Source organism: Labrus mixtus, chromosome 2 (assembly GCF_963584025.1).
Source record: "Labrus mixtus chromosome 2, fLabMix1.1, whole genome shotgun sequence".
NCBI classification, from domain to species: domain Eukaryota; kingdom Metazoa; phylum Chordata; class Actinopteri; order Labriformes; family Labridae; genus Labrus; species Labrus mixtus.
In genome coordinates, this window is record NC_083613.1 from 8,501,508 (window position 1) to 8,520,474 (window position 18,967).

Genomic DNA, 18,967 nt, shown 5'->3' on the forward strand with positions numbered 1-18,967 from the left:
CCGAGGCTGGTCGAAGGGTGCAGCCAAGTGTTGGGAGAACAACTGGAAATACTGGAAAGTATATGATCGCCAGCCACATACACAGATGACCCTTCTGGCTGCCATGGATACAGCGTGTGATGACATCACAGCAGATGCCTGCAGAGGCTGGATAAGACACTCTAAAAGATTCTTTCCACGCTGCATCGCAAGAGAAGATATCTGTTGTGATGTGGATGAGAATTTGTGGCCCAGACAGGAACACTGTTAGGAATCTAGGAGTTCTTTTTGATCAAGATATGTCTTTTAGCTCTCACATCAGTCAAGTTTCAAGAACAGCCTACTTTCACCTTCGTAATATATCCAAGATCAGGAATATCCTGTCGCAAAGTGATGCAGAAAAACTAGTTCATGCATTTGTTACCTCCAGACTGGATTATTGTAACTCTCTTTTGTCAGGGTGCTCTGGCAAATCTCTTAAGACTCTTCAACTAGTCCAGAACGCTGCAGCTCGTGTACTGACCAGAACCAGGAAATGGGACCACATCACTCCTGTCCTGGCTTCTCTGCACTGGCTCCCTATACAGTCTAGAATAGAATTCAAGATCCTTCTTCTCACCTACAAAGCTCTAAATGGCCAGGCACCATCTTACCTGAAGGAGCTACTAGTGCCGTTCTGTCCCTCGAGAGCGTTGCGGTCCCGGAGTGCAGGCCTGCTAGTGGTACCTACAGTCTCTAAGTGTACTATGGGAGGTAAAGCCTTCAGTTATCGGGCTCCTCTCCTCTGGAACCGCCTTCCAGCCGGGGTCCGGGAGGCAGACACAGTCTGTATTTTTAAGAATAGACTTAAAACTTTCCTTTTTGATAAATCTTATAGTTAGGGCTGGTGCTGGTGTAGACCAGCTCTTAGTTATGCTGCTATAGGCTTAGACTACTGGGGGAACTGGCACCTTGAGCTCCTCTCTCTCTCTCTCTCTCTCTCTCTCTCTCTCTCTCTCTCTGCATATACAGTACATCATATTACTGCATGTATCTATCTGTAAATCTCAGTCACTAACCACCTACTTTCCTGGGAGCTCTTGAGCTCTCTTAGGCTCCTCAAGATCGTCGGTTGACAGCTTGCCAGAACAACCCCCACCCCACCGGATCGTGGGTTGGCGGCCTGCCAGAACAACCCCCCCACACCCCCTCCCCTCCCCACCGGATTGCTGATGGACGGTCTACCTCCCCCCACCCCCTTGCTCTCGATCCCTCTTCCTGCATCTTATCCCATCTCTCCCCCTATCCCTTTCCAAGCCCGGCGCAGTCTAGGCCTGTGAAGGCTGTTTCGTCATGAGCCGGGGATCCAGCCGAAGATTTCTGCCTTTTAATAAGGCAGTTTTTTCTTGCCACTGTAACTTTTGCTGCTTTGCTAAAGTGCTCATGATGGATAGGCCGGATCTTTGTAACATAACAATAAGTAAGGTCTTTTTACCTGCTTTTTGTAACATAACAATGAGTAAGGTCTTTTTACCTGCTCTTTTGTAATGTTAACAGACAAAGAGTAAGGTATTTTACCTGCTTCTTGTAAAGTGTCTCGAGATAACACTTGTTATGAGTTGACGCTATACAAATAAAAATTGATTGATTGATTGAGTGAACATCAGGAGGTGTAGGAAAACTGCACTGTAATTCCTACAGCACTGCATGTACAGTTTTCCCGAAGGAGATTGTCCTATGTTCACATTTCTACTTTGTTTTTTTGTTTTCTTCTTTGTGCTATGCAGTGCTGTCTTTTCCTTTCTGTATCGCAATGACATGGTCTGTCAACAAATTACAGTACAAACAGTAAAAGCGTAAATGTGAATCTTGTCCAGTCTCTTGCAATCAATCTCCCACATACACTAAGGTGTAACTTCAGAACTTAGTTTATATCAGAACACCCCTCCAGAGTACACTGTTATATTGACAACATGACTAAGCAATTTGACTGTCTTATCCGTACACAATGACACAAGGACTTGTCATTCTGATGGCACTGACATGTTCATTGACACAGATATTTACTTTTGAGAGATGAACTAAGGATTTTGAGCAAGAGACTGGCTTTTGCAGGTAATCCACGGTGTTTTGCTATTTGTACGAATTGTTTTGAGAAATGCACTTACTGTTTTGCAAATGTCGAGGATGATTCGAGAAATGTACCAAAGCGACTGAGAAAAACTGTAAAGCCTGAGTGACGTCACCCATCTGTTATGTCAGGCGGATCTGGAGGCTCATCGGTAGCATCCGCCATGCTCGAAATCCTGTCTCTAACTTTCAGACAACCTAATGATGACAATAACTAATCCAATCTATTTCGTATTTTGTACCAGGTTGTCAACATGTGTTCTGCTGTAAAAACAGGTGTGTATGTGACTTCTGGGGCTCCTGGAGCAGAGCCTCAAGAGGACACTCAGCCAACTGCAGGATTTTACAATTCATTTTTTCAAGACTGACGGTTGCCGCTTGGGTGGTACCTGCAGCCCAATCGAGTAGCACAGGTAGTCCAGCTCCTCCAGGATGGTACATCCATGTGTGGTCACAAGAAGGTTTGCTGTGTCTCCCTGCACAGTCTCAAGAGCATGGAGGAGATACGTGGATACTGGCAGTTCCATGAGGAGATCCTTGACAGGGCTGTAGAAGGGCATCAAACCATCAGTAGGATGCTGATTTGTGTGAGGAGGAACAGGAGGAGAACCACCAGAGCCCTACGAACAGACCTCCAACAGGCTGTTGGTGTACTGCTCAGAAAGGTGCTCAAGGCAGCCAATCACTTGATGGGGAGGGACTCGTCACCCAGGTAACCAAGATGATATGCTGAACAGATGATAAGAACAGAGTCATAGTGCATTCACACATGCACAAAACTCCTGAAAAACTCCTGATGTTTTCAGGACGAGCTGCAAACAGTTGATTTTTTTATGGTACTTCTCCGTAGTTTCTCCAGCCAGCCCCCGAGTATTTTTCCACAGAAAGTTCGCTCTGCTTCTCCGCTCTCTCTGGAGATATTGTTATGTCGAACTACACATTATATCAATTTAAATGATAACATCATAAGAAAATGAAAAATGTCTATAATTACATAGGATGCCTTCACCTAGACCACAAACATTTCAAAATGAAAGGATGAAAACAATAAAATGAGACGTAACTAAAGTAATTAACCAATTAATGAATCAATGAATTTATCAAATCTGTTGACTCTTGGTGGTTGTTCCATAACTCTGTGAGAATACAAAAAAGTAAAGTTGCCTTCCGCATGCAGGTCAAAGATTATTACTTGATATATCAACTTTTGAGCTCCCTTTTCTCGTTATAAACTTTCCATTCATTCTTTGTGGGCGCTCCAAGCACCTTTACCGCTGATCCCTGTAAAGACGGCTGGCCTTACCGGAGTTTGTAAGCGAGGGCTCCCTTGACTGCAGTTGAATGGCTTCACGTAACATTCTTTCTCCCAGGAAACTACTGTGCAGACCTTAGTTTAATGTCGCTGCGATCTTAATCTTATGTTGTTGTCAACTATTTCACGTAAAGTGAGTACCGACTTATTTCAATTTATGTCATTGTACTGCTGTCATTGATTTTGAAAAGTAACTATACACTACAGATTAATGATTAATACTAATTGGTGTGCACAAACGAGACTTAATGAGGGTCAGTGCATTCCGTTATCAAACAACAATGCCGAATTTCAACATACAGTAAAATGTCTGCTTTGCCGAGTCAGCATGTTGTTAAACTAAAATTTCCCCAATAAAAAGTACAAGAGTACAAGGAGATAGGAGGCACCCTGCGCTTATGCCAGGCCTCTGGAAGTTTCCTACAACACTAATGTCTCATGTCAAGCCCGGAGCTGCTCTAATATCACTACTCAGGCCTGGAACAACTTATTTGGCCTCGTGGGAGCTGGAAAAGGTGAATTCGAAGAAATGGCTGAAGGTAAGAAAATGGATGTCCTTATTGTTCAAAATAAAGCTTTGATCCTTTTATTAATGTAGGATTTAACACTTAACGTGACACTGAAAAGAGCCGAGGGGGAAACTGAAAAAAATATAGACCTTGATAATGATGTCAGTGACTAACAGTCTGTTTTCTTGTGTCTCATTGGTGTCCCTTCAAATCACAGCAATACCACTGCAGGAGAAAAAGCAGAAAACTCTACCTCGCTCTGATGGGTGTGGTCTGAATAACTCTGAAGGTATGCTCATTCATTGTTTCTTTAATGAAACCTCTCAGAATACTTTTCTTTATAGGTTTCAATGTGAATTACGATTTTCGGCTTCCCATGATCATGAAAATAAGATAATTGAGATTAAATTACTATGCCATATGCCTTGTTGCACTGGTTTTGTCCATAGGTTTTGCCATGTGAGGTAAATGGACTGCACCCTCACTTCCTTTACTGCAAGGAAGGTGTGTTCTCTGCCCCTCTCACCAAAACAGCTCTTGCTTAAAGGCAGGATTGTTAATTTTTGAAAATGTGCATGATTATGAAAGTATTCCCTCAGTGCTCCATCTAACCCCACCCTCTCCTCTCTGTGCTCCCTCAAAAGCCACGGCCTTCACTTACTGTACATGCACGAGTGCTGTTGCCCATGAAGCTCAAGCAGAGGACAAAATTGTCCTTTGCTCGAGCTGCAATCACCTGTGGCCTGCATTGTTGTGTTAGCAGGCTAAGGTTAGCACACTTTTGTTAACTTTTAGCTTCCCATTGCACATAAATTGACAAAGAATGACTGCGATCTAAACACACTTATGTGACATCCAAATAAGTAGTGAGTATGTTATTCTTCTTTTCTCTAGTCCTTGACTAAAACAGCTTTATACGCAACGCAGTAATGATGTAAACATGGCTCGACAACAGTACAGCCAGCGGGACTCGAGCTTCTCACTCATTGTAGACAGACTCAGAGAGACATGTAGGATAAACTTGATTTCTGCTATATTTATTTGTAAAATGTTGCACATTCTTCCTTTAAGTTTGGGCTAGTGCACGCAAGAGGTAGAGAACGAGCAGGGACACAGGAAGGCGTGATTGGTTCATCAGATTGGTACCTCCATACCAGACATACCATGAGACAGCCAGGGTTGGTAATTAGCTCCAGTCACCCAACAACTATGGATGTATTTTTTAGTGGCGGGTGAATTTGCTCAACCTTGAGCCACGATCAGCGTAAATTGAATCCCATCTCCTGCTTATTCCATTCTGATTCTATGAACAGAGCTTGGTGGTTTTGCAGGCTCACTAACCACAGGACTCCGCCTCCTCCTCCTGGTGTCAGAGCGAGTGTCAGTAATTAGAATGATAGGCTCTGTGCTGAAATGACCAAGCTCTGTCTCACTTGAGAGTAGCACAGCATGAATAAGCTGTTTCATTTCAGCGGGTCTACCTGCTGAAGGTGTATTTGAACTGATATATCACTGTCTTAAGTCGAAGAGGATTTACAAAAGCGGGTTGTGGTAGTGACTGTAAATAGCAGCTGTTAATACTATTTCTATACAGTGTTAACCAAACATGACAGCTAATGGTAGCTCCTTTAAAGGTGTGTTTATTTGATGAACACAGAACACATTCTATTTCTGAAAACCTTTTCACAATAAAAGTCCCTATTTTAAATGGCATTGACTTGCTTTTATTGTAAAACAGCTAGGATAAGGAAATAGGATATTTTCCGCTGTAGCAACTTAACACAACTCAGCCATCTGAAATACAAACGCAGGACAGAAACAAAACTTCAAACCTCACAGATTCAGTAAGAAGCTTCACTGTCCTGAGAATAACACACAGACTTATAAAAACATCTTTCAAAATGAAACTCACACTTCAGAGCAGAAATCTTTATGATTGTAATGACTCTGCTCATATAAGCTCATAAACTTTTACAACAATACATTGATTATCTCTTGATTGCCTCTCAGCTGAGGTTTAGTTGCAGCTAAATCAGCCTTTAAGGACAAAGCTGCAATGGGAACTCTTACCAGCCTCAGAATTATAAACTAAAATAACTCAAATCAACGTATTTGTTTGTTGACCTATCTTGTTTATGACCTATGTGTGAGACAAAGAGCATGTCAGTATTTTCATTCCAATTATAATATTTAACATGTTTATGACACTTCAATGTTAGTAGTTAAAGTAAATGTGATAAGTGCAGACAGGGTAGACAAATGGTATTCATTCTTGTGTGTAATTGCATGTACTTATTGCCTCCCCAGCATAAATCACACGCTCCTGCTAGGTGGAGCTAATAAATCTCACTCAGTGCAGTCCAAAATAGAGGGTTTTCTTTCCTTGCACTCAACCAGTTTTTTGCTTCTGCTGTTACAGCTCTGGACTTGTCTGGTGGTTTGAGGATCGTCTTGGTGGGGAAGACGGGATCAGGGAAGAGTGCAACAGGAAATACCATCCTTGGGAAAGCTGCATTCAAAGAGGACCCCAGCCCTGTCTCTGTGACCAAAAACTGTAAGATACAGAGCGGGGAAGTGGACGGGACTGCGATCAAGGTGATCGATACTCCTGGACTTTTTGACACAGACATCACAGAGGAAGAACTAAAGACTAGGATAGAGGAATGTGTCAAGATGTCCGTGCCCGGCCCTCACGCCTTCCTGCTGGTGATCAGGCTCGGAGTGCGGTTCACTGAGGAGGAGCGAAACGCTGTGAAGTGGATCCAAGATAACTTTGGAGACGATGCCTCCATGTACACCATCATGCTGTTTACATTTAAAGATCAGGCCGATGCTGAAGATGCTCTGAAGGAGTGCAAGGAGCTGCGGAAAATCCAAGACAGTTTTGGAGGCAGATACCACGCTTTCAACAACAAGGACGCAGACAACCAAGTGCAGGTCAAAGAGCTGATCACCATGATCAAGGCAATGGTACAGAAGAATGGGGGGATGAACTACACTAATGCGATGTATGAGAAGGCCCAGCAGAAGCTAAAAGAGGAGGAGGAGCGCAGGAAACAAGTGGAGGAGGAGAAGAAACAGGAAGAGAGGAAACAGTGGGAGGCCGAGAGGGAGAAGCAGGAGAAAGAGAGAAAGAAGGAGAAAAATGTTAAAGTAAAGCGTTTACGTGTAGCCTCTGCAGTTGCTATTACGTTGTTGGTAGTTGGGGTGGTTATAGCAGTGGGAACTAACACGACAATGGCTTTGGTTCTGGGAGCTCCTGTGCTCGTCCTGGGTGTGTTGTGCGGTTTAGCGGCTATTTTGATATGGAAAGGAAAAACATGGTTGGGACCAGCCATGTGTTTGAAAGACCCAAGCCCAATTTGAGTAACTAGGAGTGAAACGAACAAAGGCCCTGCTGAAACGTTAAGTCCCAGCATGCCCTGCAGCACCTCACACCCAGGTGTGACATGTAGGGGGAACCTGGACTCAAGTCCCTCATTAGGGCCAGATCTGGGGGATAACAGCAGGGAGTCCCGGGCTATTAAAGCTCAAGTCTCCCATTGTTCATTCTCTCTCATATGTGGCCTTCTTAAATTAGAGGATACCTCTGTCCCATCTGTCTTGTTAACTTTCTCTGTCACACACACACACACACACACACACATTTACCACTTTGTATATTTGGTTTGCTGTAGTTTAGTTTACAATAGTTATTTGTTTGATTAAGTTTCATTGATTGCAGTTGATGCTGCTTTATTCAATAAATTATTTTATGATTTAAGGAGCAGTTGTCTGTGATTACTGGTGAATGTGCACATTGTGATATAAGCTGGGTGCGAGGACTAGTGTACGGATTCACGCCTTCCATTTATTTAAATACAGATAATTATTCAGTAATAATATTGGTATTTGACTAATTAAATTACACTGTAATCCTGACATTATAATGCCTTTCCCATTACAGTAATACAAATTTACCTAACACTGAAATATTGGCTTTACAGTAATAAGTATTTAGTTTGACATTCCACAAGGTGGCGCTTTAAATTTTAAAATGATGGGTGAAAGATTTAGAAGGACATTTTGGAGAATATTCAGGAAACAGATACAGACTGATGTATAACTGTTTGAGATTTCTCTGAAAGAAACTTAAAGTTTTTTTTTCTTGCCAACTATAAGATCAAGTATTTATTTTTTTTAACTCAAGTTTTATTATTTTTCATTTGCATAGAAAAACTAAATGGAACAAACAATCTAACAAACAAAAAAATAAAAACATACTGTAGTTCCAAAACTGACCAGAACACAAGACAGTTACAGGTAATCATCTTAAAGAAAGTGAGACTCAATAGCAGAAGGTAAAGAGGTTATTCAATTCCTCCTTACTCAATCAAACCTTTATTCATTCATTTATTTTATTTCATTCTGTTTAAGCAGTACAATAGAGGCATCTCCCCTTTTCACTTTGGCCTACAAAGGTCCATTGAGAAGAATTACTTACAAACCTGCCCTTTATACAAAAAACAAAACAAAATGTTTATTTACTTTCTTTGCAGTATTTTTGTGTGAATGAAACAAACTCTGTACACCTTGTCTGCCCTCTTGTGGGTATAATGAAGAACTGCGGCATTAATCTCTAACTGAAAAATAACTGGTTCCCTTTCTGTCATACCTTTTCTGCCTTTGTTTCTATCACGGTTTCCCTTTTAGGACGTTTTTTTACCACTTTTCCTCGTGGCATCTTTGTAACAGTTTGCACTGAAAAAAAACGCATGAAGAAACAGAGACCAAAAAATAACAAATGTAAAAAGAAAAAATATGTTAAGAATCTAGCAAATTAAGAGTTGAACCAAACAGTTGGAAATCAGCAGTATTTTACAGGATAGTCAAACTTTATACCTACCTGTGCAGGTGTTTTCTCAGCTGTCTGCTGTGCACAACACACCTATCTATCTTAGACTCTCAACTGTAACAGGTTTCACTAAATTTAGCATCACGTCCTTTAAAAACAGTCGAGCAGGAAAACACAAACTGTACATGGGCTGCACCAAAAGGGGCTAATTATTTCATCACACTGTTATCGCATTGCGTGACAAGCCTCCTGCAGCTTCTCTCCGTATTTATCTGCATGATCTCCACCCAGCTGCTGTGAACTATAGTGACTGATTAAACTGTTGACGACTTTGTGTATACTAAGCGAAGACCAGCTCATATTCACAGCTCATGTTTGAAGTCATAGACATGACATGATGGGCATTCAACGTCGAAAGTCCTGAGGTCATGGTCGAGGAGGAGGTGACACACTTCTTCCCAGAGGAGACGTTTCTAAACTGTCCAGACAGATGAGTACAAGAATGGAGAAAGTACCTCCGCCTCCTCCCATTGCACAAAAATTAAGCTGAAATACGCCTCTTCATGGGCGCTCACATTTCTGCTGGTGTCTGTATTTGGAGCCAGAGTTGCCCACTGGAGACCCTGCTGCAGTTTCGACGCCACTTCCCTTCTAAAAACCAAAACACGACAGATATCTACCCTCAAGTAGATACAGTTTACAGCAGGTCAGATTGTCAGTTTGTAGCAGACAATTATGTTTATGGAAGTTCAATGACTCTTGTGTTACTGTAGTGTTTTGTTGTGGTTCCTCTGGCCATTCCTCCTCCCAGCCAATCATTAGCTATTTTTAGAATGTTTTTTCAGCAAAAGTGCTGTAACTGAGCTCAGCCGTCATCATGTCTTTGTACTTTCATGTTAATTCCGCTACGACGTGATATTGGTGTCCCAGTCTGTGAACTCACACAGCGTTTCGGCGTTGCGGAAACTGTCTTGCCTCTGTAACGCCTCTGGGACAAAACATCACAGGGGTGTTAATGTCACGGCTTGAAACGGCAGTCTGAATAGAGCTATTGTTTAGGATTTTGGGGTGGCAAGTCAGATTTAGCAAGGTGGCCATGGCTAACCTTGTATCTGTCCCTGCTGCAGTCATGTTCATCAAACACAATGTAACACAAACACAACAATGTAATAACATTAAGGTTTACAGAATGAGTAGTGTCAAAATTCAAACTCATAAATAGATACATTTGTTATCGAGACCACAATGTTTATTTCTGATGCAACATGAACAGTTGAATATCGGGCCTAAGAAACATTTGTTTGGCTTCTTTGAGCCAGCCTCAAGTGCACAATAGAGGAACTATAGCTTTTTTGAGAACTCCTCATTTTTCAACTCTGGCTATTGCCGCTTAATTAACTTTTTATTCACCTGCAAAAAATAGTACACAAGTTTGAAATGCCCATTGGGGAGGCCTCATAATGTCCGCAAAAATGCGTTGGGTTTAGCCAACAGAGCAGGATCATTTGGGGAATATCTGGCAGAAAGTCATACGTTTTTAAGGATTCAAACAAATGATTTCTTCTCTCAAACACACCGCCTAAAGTGTAAATTTAACTTGTTATTATGTTCAATATTGAGAATCCACAATGTGTGTCAGATAACAAGCACATCAGAGAATTGTATGAAGGACTAGGACCTGAAGATGGTGAGACACTTCAGCAGAATAATGATTCTTCCAGTGAAGGACAAGGCTGAGATGGAAACAGCATCACGTTGCACTACTTAATGCTTAGAAAAAAAAGTCTGTGTTTGTCCTTGTGCTGATGTGTGTGTGTTTGTGTGTGTATGTTCCTGTGTGTGGGTGTGTTTGTGTGTGTGTGTGTGGGTGTGTGTGTGAGTGTCAGTGGAACAGGTAGAGAGACAGAACAACAGGAACATATGTGAATTCTCCCCACGTGCAGGCAGGCAGGAGCATCTGTTCTTAAGTGGCGACTGTATGTGTTTGTGTGTGTGTGTGTGTGTGTGTGTGTGTGTGTGAAATTGCTCGTGTGTGTGTGTGTGTGTGTGTTTGTGTGTGTGTGTGTGTGTGTGTGTGTGTGTGTGAAATTGTGTGTGTGTGTGTGTGTGTGTGTGTGTGTGTGTGTGTGTGTGTGTTTGTGTGTGTGTGTGTGTGTGTGTGTGTGTGTGAAATTGTGTGTGTGTGTGTGTGTGTGTGTGTGTGTGTGTGTGTGTGTGTGTGTGTGTGTGTGTGTCTGTATGTATGTGTGCGTGTGTGTGTCTGTGTGTGTGTGAAATTGTGTGTGTGTGTGTTTGTAATGTTTTCTATAACAAAGAACAGGACCACAAGTGCCACTGCACGTGGAATAAAATCACTGAGGCCACACAGGATTGAAAATGGATGTATTTTTTTTGATAGGATGAATTTCCAGACTCACACTTGAAGAACAAAATGAAGCATCAGTGTGAACTTTAGGGAACGCATCATGCAGTAAGCTGTAACGTCGGATTTAAGGTGCCTTGTCGAGTTTTCTTATTACAGAGAAGGAATCTTGAGTCAGGCAGAGGGAAGGATTGTTTTTTTTTACCATGGAACTATTAAATCAGCTTCCTTTAATAAAACTCCCTGCATGCATGGTGGTTATCATTTAGCTGTTAAAAGGAATGAACACTTTAGGTTTACTTCTGTCAGTCATAGTGAGGGTTTCTGAGATAAGCCATTCTATGATAACGTCATATTTTCTGCTGAGCCAATTCACATTTTATTAAATTATCGTAAGGTAAATATGGTCAATGGAATTGAGCTTGAATAGTGATTTTGTAGTCTTCTGACTATTCAAAGGGCTTTTACACTGCATGGTACATCTACCAATTCACACCACATTCTCACACTGATGGCAGAGGCTGCTATTTAAAGTGACCATCAGTATTAACTGATCCATTAATACACATTCACACGTCGCTGATGAAGCTGCTGGAGCTCTTTGAGGTTAAGTGTCTTGCCCAAGGACACATCAGACATGTAGCTGCAGGAGCTGGGGATCGAACCCCAAACTTACGGTTGTGAGATGACCGACTCTACCACTGAGCCACAGTGGCCCCAATGTTCAGGATTTTTCAGAGTATAAAAAGCTCATTCTGGCCACAGATGGGGCCGATGACCAGTTTGAAGTTCATAATAAAACAGTGAGAATGCATTCATTTCACACAGGTGATGAGCGACTACGTGCACATCAATCTCACGTTGAAGCTGTTTATGTACGAGACATCTTCAGTCTGTAAACAGAGACTGCAGTCTGCAGCGTTGTTCGCTCGTTGCAAACGGAGTTGATGATCAAATGAAGTTTGTATTTCTTGTCCCTCCACCTCCCTCCATGACCTCTCCCTTTCTCCCTCTCTCTCAGAAGTTGTTTTTGAAGTTACTGAGAGAATACTCAACTAAAACTCCTTATTCTAGAGAAACATATTTGATGCTGTTTAGTCCGAGAGGCACATCAGATGTTTTATACTCTGATTATGTTGCCTCCAAATCACCTCAATGTGAAAAGTCGGACCTGCTGCGATGTATCACTCTAAAGGAAGTATTATAAACAATATAATAAAGAATATAAAACTGTGATCCTTTGGTGACAGAGCCTTCAGTGCCTCAGCCTCCACCCTCTGGAACTCTCTCCCTAACAACATCCGCACTGCTACATCTCTGGACATTTTCAAAAATCTTCTCAAACACCACCTGTTCAGCAAAGCATTCGGCCTCAGTTAACAGTTAACTTTCTTTGTTGTCTCCTATTACTGCCCCCCTTTTTACTACTGTAAAGCGTCCTTGGGTTTCTTGAATGGCACTATATAAATCCAAGCTATTATTATTATTATCATAATGTGAAATTCTAAGTATTTTGTTGGTAAACTCATTTTATTTTGTTGGTGTAGCGTATAGCCTACATACTGTAAAGTATCATACAGAATGTGTAAGTGGAGAGCAGGAAGGTTTCAAACACAGTTACAAAGGTCACTGGGCTGCTGTTTGTAGAGTTACAAGGATTATTAGATGTTAGATGGAAACAGATATTGTTATTGGTGCAGAAGGCGAGACAGCTTCAGCTTTATTTTGGCCTCTAATGGCATCATAAAAGAAAAGGTCACATTTGCTTCAACACAACTACCATTATGAGCTATTACAAAAAAAGGATTCAATGTGGTTCCCTGTATCTCTCTTATCCTCTGCCTCAGCAGATTGTTCTGAGACTTCATAGCATGATGACTCACGTATATTCACACTTCACACCTTTGGTACCCAATTAGAGGTGAGTAAAAGAAGCTGCTCTCATGTTTTCTTTTTTAATAAAGATTACACACGGGATCTCAGTAGTGACATGGTTTGATGATCACGTTATATGCATAAAGAAGGGGATTGAGAGTTAACACTTTTGTCACTATGGCGACAGCGTGTGAAGGGTGTTATTACTGTAATCTATTTATACTTAACATGAGACGCAGGAAGAAGTGTCATTTTTGTTGCTTGTTACCAATGGGCACACAGAGTGAAAGTACTTGTAGGAAGAGCCAACAATAGGTCTGTTGTAAATGTAAAAACCTCAGTCTGCTGTCTGCTGAACTACTGATTCTTATGAGCTCATGTTTGCAAGGTGTGACTTTCGTTAAAGGGATCTGTGTATCCTGTAAAAGTCATTACAATGAAAGTGCTAGAGTGGGATTTGCATCATCCATTCTGAGAAGAATTATCATGGATGTAAAAGCATCATACTTTGTGTGAATTCATCTTGGACAGGCAGGAAAGGCCCTCAGAGTGTAAGGCCTACAGAAGCCATTTATAGAGTAGAGTGTAGGATGTTGGAAACCCCAGCTCCAATCTGAATGTTGAGGATGTGTGGGATTCAGGATTTGGACTTCTGGCTATCACGACTCCTGCGTAACTCACACGAAAGGAAAAACACATTCATACACACACAGGAGGAAAAAAAGAGTGGGCAAGAGAAAGAGTTGAAGAGATTTCTGATGATATATTATGCAATAGCGATACAGTAATCCAATAGTCAAGATCCTGACTCAACATCCTCCCACATTCTCCTTCATGGTGGTGTTATGGGTTGCACAAACATACAGACAGATAGATAGATAGATAGATAGATAGATAGATATATATAGATAGATAGATAGATAGATATAGATAGATAGATAGATAGATAGATAGATAGATAGATAGATAGATAGATAGATAGATAGATAGATAGATAGATAGATAGGCCGTCCCACGCAGCTTCTTGTATTAAAAACAGGATATGATGCTATTAAAAATATTTTATTTTGACATCTCAAGTGCATATAGTTATTAGACAAGCATGATGCAAAGCGTTTGAATAAAATCTTTTTTTTCTATTCATTGTTCATTCGCCCTGCAGCCCTTCTCGTCATACTTTTATTGTCTTTCACTGAATTTGACATTTTTCCAGTGCTTTGCCGGACTTTCTCTCCGTATGAGGCCCAATAACTTGTCGGAGATCCGTGCTGAAACTCGGCCGCCGGGCCAGTGGGTACAGCATGCCGCACGCATCGTTGCGCCCCAGATTCTGGTTCCCTCTTTCCCCGGGCACACGGCCTGTGCGCATCGCCTGGTACGAGCGGAGGGAAACTTTACGATGCTGAGACGGGCCAGTTTCAGTCGGAAGTCCCCCTCTCTTTGCCAAAGTCTCGAAGACTTTCTCCAGATTCGTACTGTCCTTTGCAGACGTTTCAAAATAGGCACAGTCGTCACCGAGAACTTTGAGCACCTCTGCTCTGGATATTCCCCTCTCGGACTCCAGGAGATCCACCTTGTTGGCGCAGACCACCAGGGGAACCTCCGGCTGTGCGCACTGACCAGGAACAGACGATTTTGCGAGCTTAGATTTAGCAGCCAGAATCTCCGATCGCAGGTCGCACACCTCTTCGAAAGAACTCCGGTCATCAAGACTGAACACTAGAAGAAAAATGTCTCCTGCAAAAATAAGAAAAGAGAAGAAATCAAATATTTTCATCTTTGGAGTTTGCTTTTTACGCATATATGCATCCTTTAATAATCAAGCCTTTACGCATGCACCAAACACCTGCAGGGCTCTTCTGGCGCAGACAAAAGACTAACATGCATTCAGAGTTTTTATATGCCATATATATAATGAAAGAGAAAATACGCACCAGTGAGGATGGACAGTCGCCGTTTGGCTGGGAAATCCCTCTCTCTGGACGCGTCAAGAATGTCGATTTGGTAGGTTTCTCCGCGGATACGAAAGAGCTTCCTGAGGAAATCCTCGGAGGTGGGGTTGTAGTCCTCCACAAATCCGTCCCGAAGGTATCTTCTTAGGATGGACGTTTTTCCGACCCGCGGCGCACCAAGAACCACGATGCGCTTACAGTTCTGCGGCTTGGTGGAGCAAAGCGGGTCTTGTCGTTCTTGGCCAATCTGTCGCTGCCGGGTTTGACCGTGAAGAACCAGAGCTGCCAGCTGATCCAGCGGGGATCTCTTGCAGGGATGGCTGATGTTGGGAGAGGACAGTTGCCTTATGGCTGATCCTGAACGCGTCTTCTTCTCCTGTTTCCACTGAGACGTGGCCACTTTAAGTATCCCCAAGCCTGCCTTTATTCCCGACGAACTCAGGTGCTGCGACGCGTTTTTATAAGCCAGTAAGACTTTAGAGGACCCAGCGCACTGTCCGTCCATGTTCCCACGAAACTGGGAAGCATCGCTGGTTGAGCAGTTTAGCTGGTGCGCGACAGGGATGGAGGTGGTCTGTGCGCCAGCGGAGATGCTGCCCCTGTCCATAGTTCTGAAACAACTTTGAGCCATGGTTCCGCGAAAGAAAGCGGAACGAATGTGTGATGTTAACGTCAGACTTGCCTTTGCCAGTGGCTGCTCTCACTTATATAGGCCACCCCAAACCCCCGCGTTCATCTGCGTCATGCTGATTGGCAGGACTAGGTGGTGTGTTCCTATAAGGGGAAGACAGTAACAAAATGATTTTCTTCTCTTGAAATTTTCTGAAGCCACGTACTTGAATTGTATAGCCTAATTCACGTAGCCTACTTGAAATATAATAATAATACTAATAATAATAATAATAATAATAATACTACTACTACTACTACTAATAATAATAATATAATAATAATAATAATATAATAATAATAATAATAATAATAAAATAATAATCATAATAATAATCATAATAATAATCATAATAATAATCATAATAATCATAATATAATAATAATAATATAATAATATAATAATAATAATAATAATAATATTTTATTTATATAGCACTTTTCTATACAAGTAACAAAGTGCTTCACAACAGAAAATAAAAGCAACAGGCAGACAGTAAACAAACAGACAATAAAATCAGAATAATACAATTTTAAAAAACTATTAAAACGAGAGTAAAATACTTTTTGCAAAAGAAAGTCTTAAGTAGAGAAGTAAAACGAGGGACTGAATCTGCAAGTCTGACCTCCTGGATCTCAGAACAGTCAGTAGGGCTGTGCCAAAGGATCTCAGACTGACCCCTGGTTCATAAGGGGTTAAAAGCTCAGAAATAAAGGCCTAATGGTTAATATTAATATTAATATTATTAATGATAATAATAATATGATTCCTATTTTTATCAGGCCAAATATTGTTAGGCTACTTTAACATTATTTTTAAAGTTCCCAATAGCCTACTTCCGGCTTCAGCATGATAGAAATTCAGCTTGTTTTCTTTTTTTGTTTCGTTTAAATTGTGTGTTCTTGTCTATGAGGTATTTCAATATGTGCCTTTGACGTTTTGTTGAGCTGTGCTTCACGTTTTTAACTCTAACGATAGAGAGAGAAAGGACGTAAGACAGAAATAAAGAGACGTAAGACAGAAACAAAGTGGCCTACTTTGTCGCTCCGTGTTTTAAGCGTCCGTTGCCATGGTTACGATAAGGGGAGGAAGACACCGAACAAGCGTTTGTACTTGTAAGCAGTTTAGCGCAGCGATAGCTTTGTTGGCATCGTTTATTTTCTGCGTTTGTTACCAGAGAGAGTTTATTTTTCGGTAGATGGAACAAATGAGCGGTGAATCACCCAACAACAAGCTTAGACCTCTTATTCATCCAGGTGAGCGACAGCCATGCGTGTTTCGGTTCACTGAATATTCCTGCCTTCCTCTCTCCTGTTCTGAGTAGGCTATACCCACATGTCGTCACACTTTTACTATCTGTCACTGAACTCCTGTATTCATAAGATGTCCAAGCATCAAATACATTTCTTAAAACGGACCTTTAAATACTGAAGTAGAAGTAGCAGTGATCAAGGTTCATCGATGTTTATCAATGTAATGTTGTAGCTAATGATAGAGTGGATACTTTTAAAGCTCCTGTGAGGAGTTTTTAGCTGGCTATTAAACATACTGACATTATTATTGACGTACAAAGGCAAACCAGACAATCATTGACAAGATGTATTAGTAATTATTGATTCTTGTAAGCTCTGCTGCTGGATAGATGTCAGATGAAGTTACAACAAGGTGAAGAAACTGATTCTGTTATTTTCCACAGTGAAGATTCACAGTGAGTGATACGATTGACTGCTAAAAGATAGAGGGATGACATTTGTTTTAATTTTTTAAAACTACTTTCAAATGTACCTTAGCAACGAGAGGCTACAGCAGGCACTGAATACCACACAAACCCAAAGTTCCTCACAGGGGCTTATTTTTTTTTAGAAGTTTTGTTCGGGTGGCTGCATTTATTGGAGAGACGGGATAGTGGATAGAGTAGGAAATCAGGGAGAGGGTGAGAATGGGGAATTACATGCGGGAAAAGAGCCACGGGTCGGATTTGAACCCAGGCCGCCCTCCTCAAGGCACGCACCCTTTGGTCATGGGGCGCACAAAAACCAATCGGCCACCTTCGCACCCTCACAGGAGCTTTACAGTGCTGCTAGATATTGCGTCCCCTGGGGCATTAATATAGTTTAGTCTATTAACTCTTAAAAGAATATATAAAACAACGATTCTACTAAAAGTTATCCAATCCCTGTCGTAGAAAGAAGTACAATAATTCCCCTTGAACTATATAGTAGAGTAAAAGTACAAATTGTGTATTTTACTTACTTATATTGTTATAAAGATATATATATATATATATTGTTAAAAGTACTTTGCTGTATTGCATTACTGTTCAGAGTAGGGCAGTAATCAGTCTGTGTGGATCATTAGAAGGGAGAAGTACAAAAAGTCTCAGCCAGAAAGTGGGTCAGTATCATGGGCATTTGGTACTTTGATTTCAAAAGACATGAAAACATTGCAGCGTTTCTTTTTCCCTCAGGGGCCAATGACATCTCATGTCCCTGGCAAAGCAAAGCACAGATACTGAGTCTGTATCAAGAAATGATGTAGGAAGAAAGGTGCAGGGAATAACAAAAGCTCAAAAACAGCAAAAAAAAAGGAGCACACTTGACAATGAATAAAGTTCCAGGTGCACGACCGCAACAAGAATTAAAATGAGACAAAGTCCACTAAATGTCCTTCAAGTTTCCTTTATCTGGGCAAAAGCAGCAAGGCCTAGTGCTGAAACGTGTCCATTGTTGTTTTGTACGCTGCTCTTGTCCAGATAAAGGGACCTTGAAGGACATTTAGTGTGCTTACTTTTTTTGTCTCAATAACAAAAGCTCAAAAGCCAATGTCTACAAATGTTTACTGTGGCTTAAATCAATATCAGCTGGAATATAAAGTCATTAGCAGAAATGTTTAACTACATTAGTGTTTCTCTTTAATTAATATTTCATTGCATCGCGGTTGTTAGAGCACTTATTTACAGCACAAGCAATGAAGTGCAACAACTTTATGCTCTTCATATATTTATGAGTGTCATAAATAATGAAAATCTGGGAGCGCAGAAATAACAGAGACAAACATTTTGTAGCATTCAGTTTGATACATAGCCTACACTGTTCCTTTTCTCTCCTCCAGAGAACAAGAAGCCCAAAGCTGCAGAGGAGCTGAACATCCTGGGTGATGATCGGTCCAGCAACTCTGACCTCCAGACTCTGGCCACTCACCCACAAGATGCTAATAAAGTACACCTGCTTTAGTATTTACTCTAGATAGATATAATGCAAACGATTTGTTGGTCTGTAGCACTCACATGCTGTAGTTTTAGTTGAACGTGTTACTGCATACATGTGATTGTGTCTGCAGCTTCACATCCCAAAGCCACCCAAGGG

General features: G+C 41.4%; 2 protein-coding genes and 1 long non-coding RNA gene across 4 annotated transcripts; 2 read left to right on the forward strand and 1 right to left on the reverse strand.

The window, feature by feature from the left end:
* Window positions 1-3,784: 3,784 nt before the first annotated feature.
* LOC132983267 (GTPase IMAP family member 7-like) lies at window positions 3,785-7,277 on the forward strand. 2 transcript variants are annotated; one of them, XM_061049523.1, is made up of 3 exons: window positions 3,785-3,939; window positions 4,127-4,213; window positions 6,329-7,277. In XM_061049523.1, the coding sequence occupies exons 1-3, from the start codon at window positions 3,930-3,932 to the stop codon at window positions 7,273-7,275; spliced, it is 1,044 nt and encodes a 347-aa protein (XP_060905506.1). In that variant the 5' UTR covers window positions 3,785-3,929; the 3' UTR covers window positions 7,276-7,277. The 2 variants fall into 2 exon arrangements, with proteins under 2 accessions (XP_060905506.1, XP_060905515.1); XM_061049532.1 differs by having other exon boundaries at window positions 4,127-4,198.
* A 6,756-nt stretch (window positions 7,278-14,033) lies between these two features.
* rasd2b (RASD family member 2b) lies at window positions 14,034-15,671 on the reverse strand. The gene is made up of 2 exons (XM_061049569.1): window positions 14,915-15,671; window positions 14,034-14,717 (listed from the first exon to the last, which is right to left on the reverse strand). Exons 1-2 carry the CDS (start codon window positions 15,561-15,563, stop codon window positions 14,170-14,172), a joined length of 1,197 nt encoding a protein of 398 aa, XP_060905552.1. The 5' UTR covers window positions 15,564-15,671; the 3' UTR covers window positions 14,034-14,169.
* A 988-nt stretch (window positions 15,672-16,659) lies between these two features.
* On the forward strand, window positions 16,660-18,965 carry LOC132954495 (uncharacterized). The gene is made up of 3 exons (XR_009665767.1): window positions 16,660-16,858; window positions 18,714-18,820; window positions 18,942-18,965. It is a non-coding gene; the product is annotated as an uncharacterized LOC132954495 (long non-coding RNA).
* Window positions 18,966-18,967: the final 2 nt, after the last annotated feature.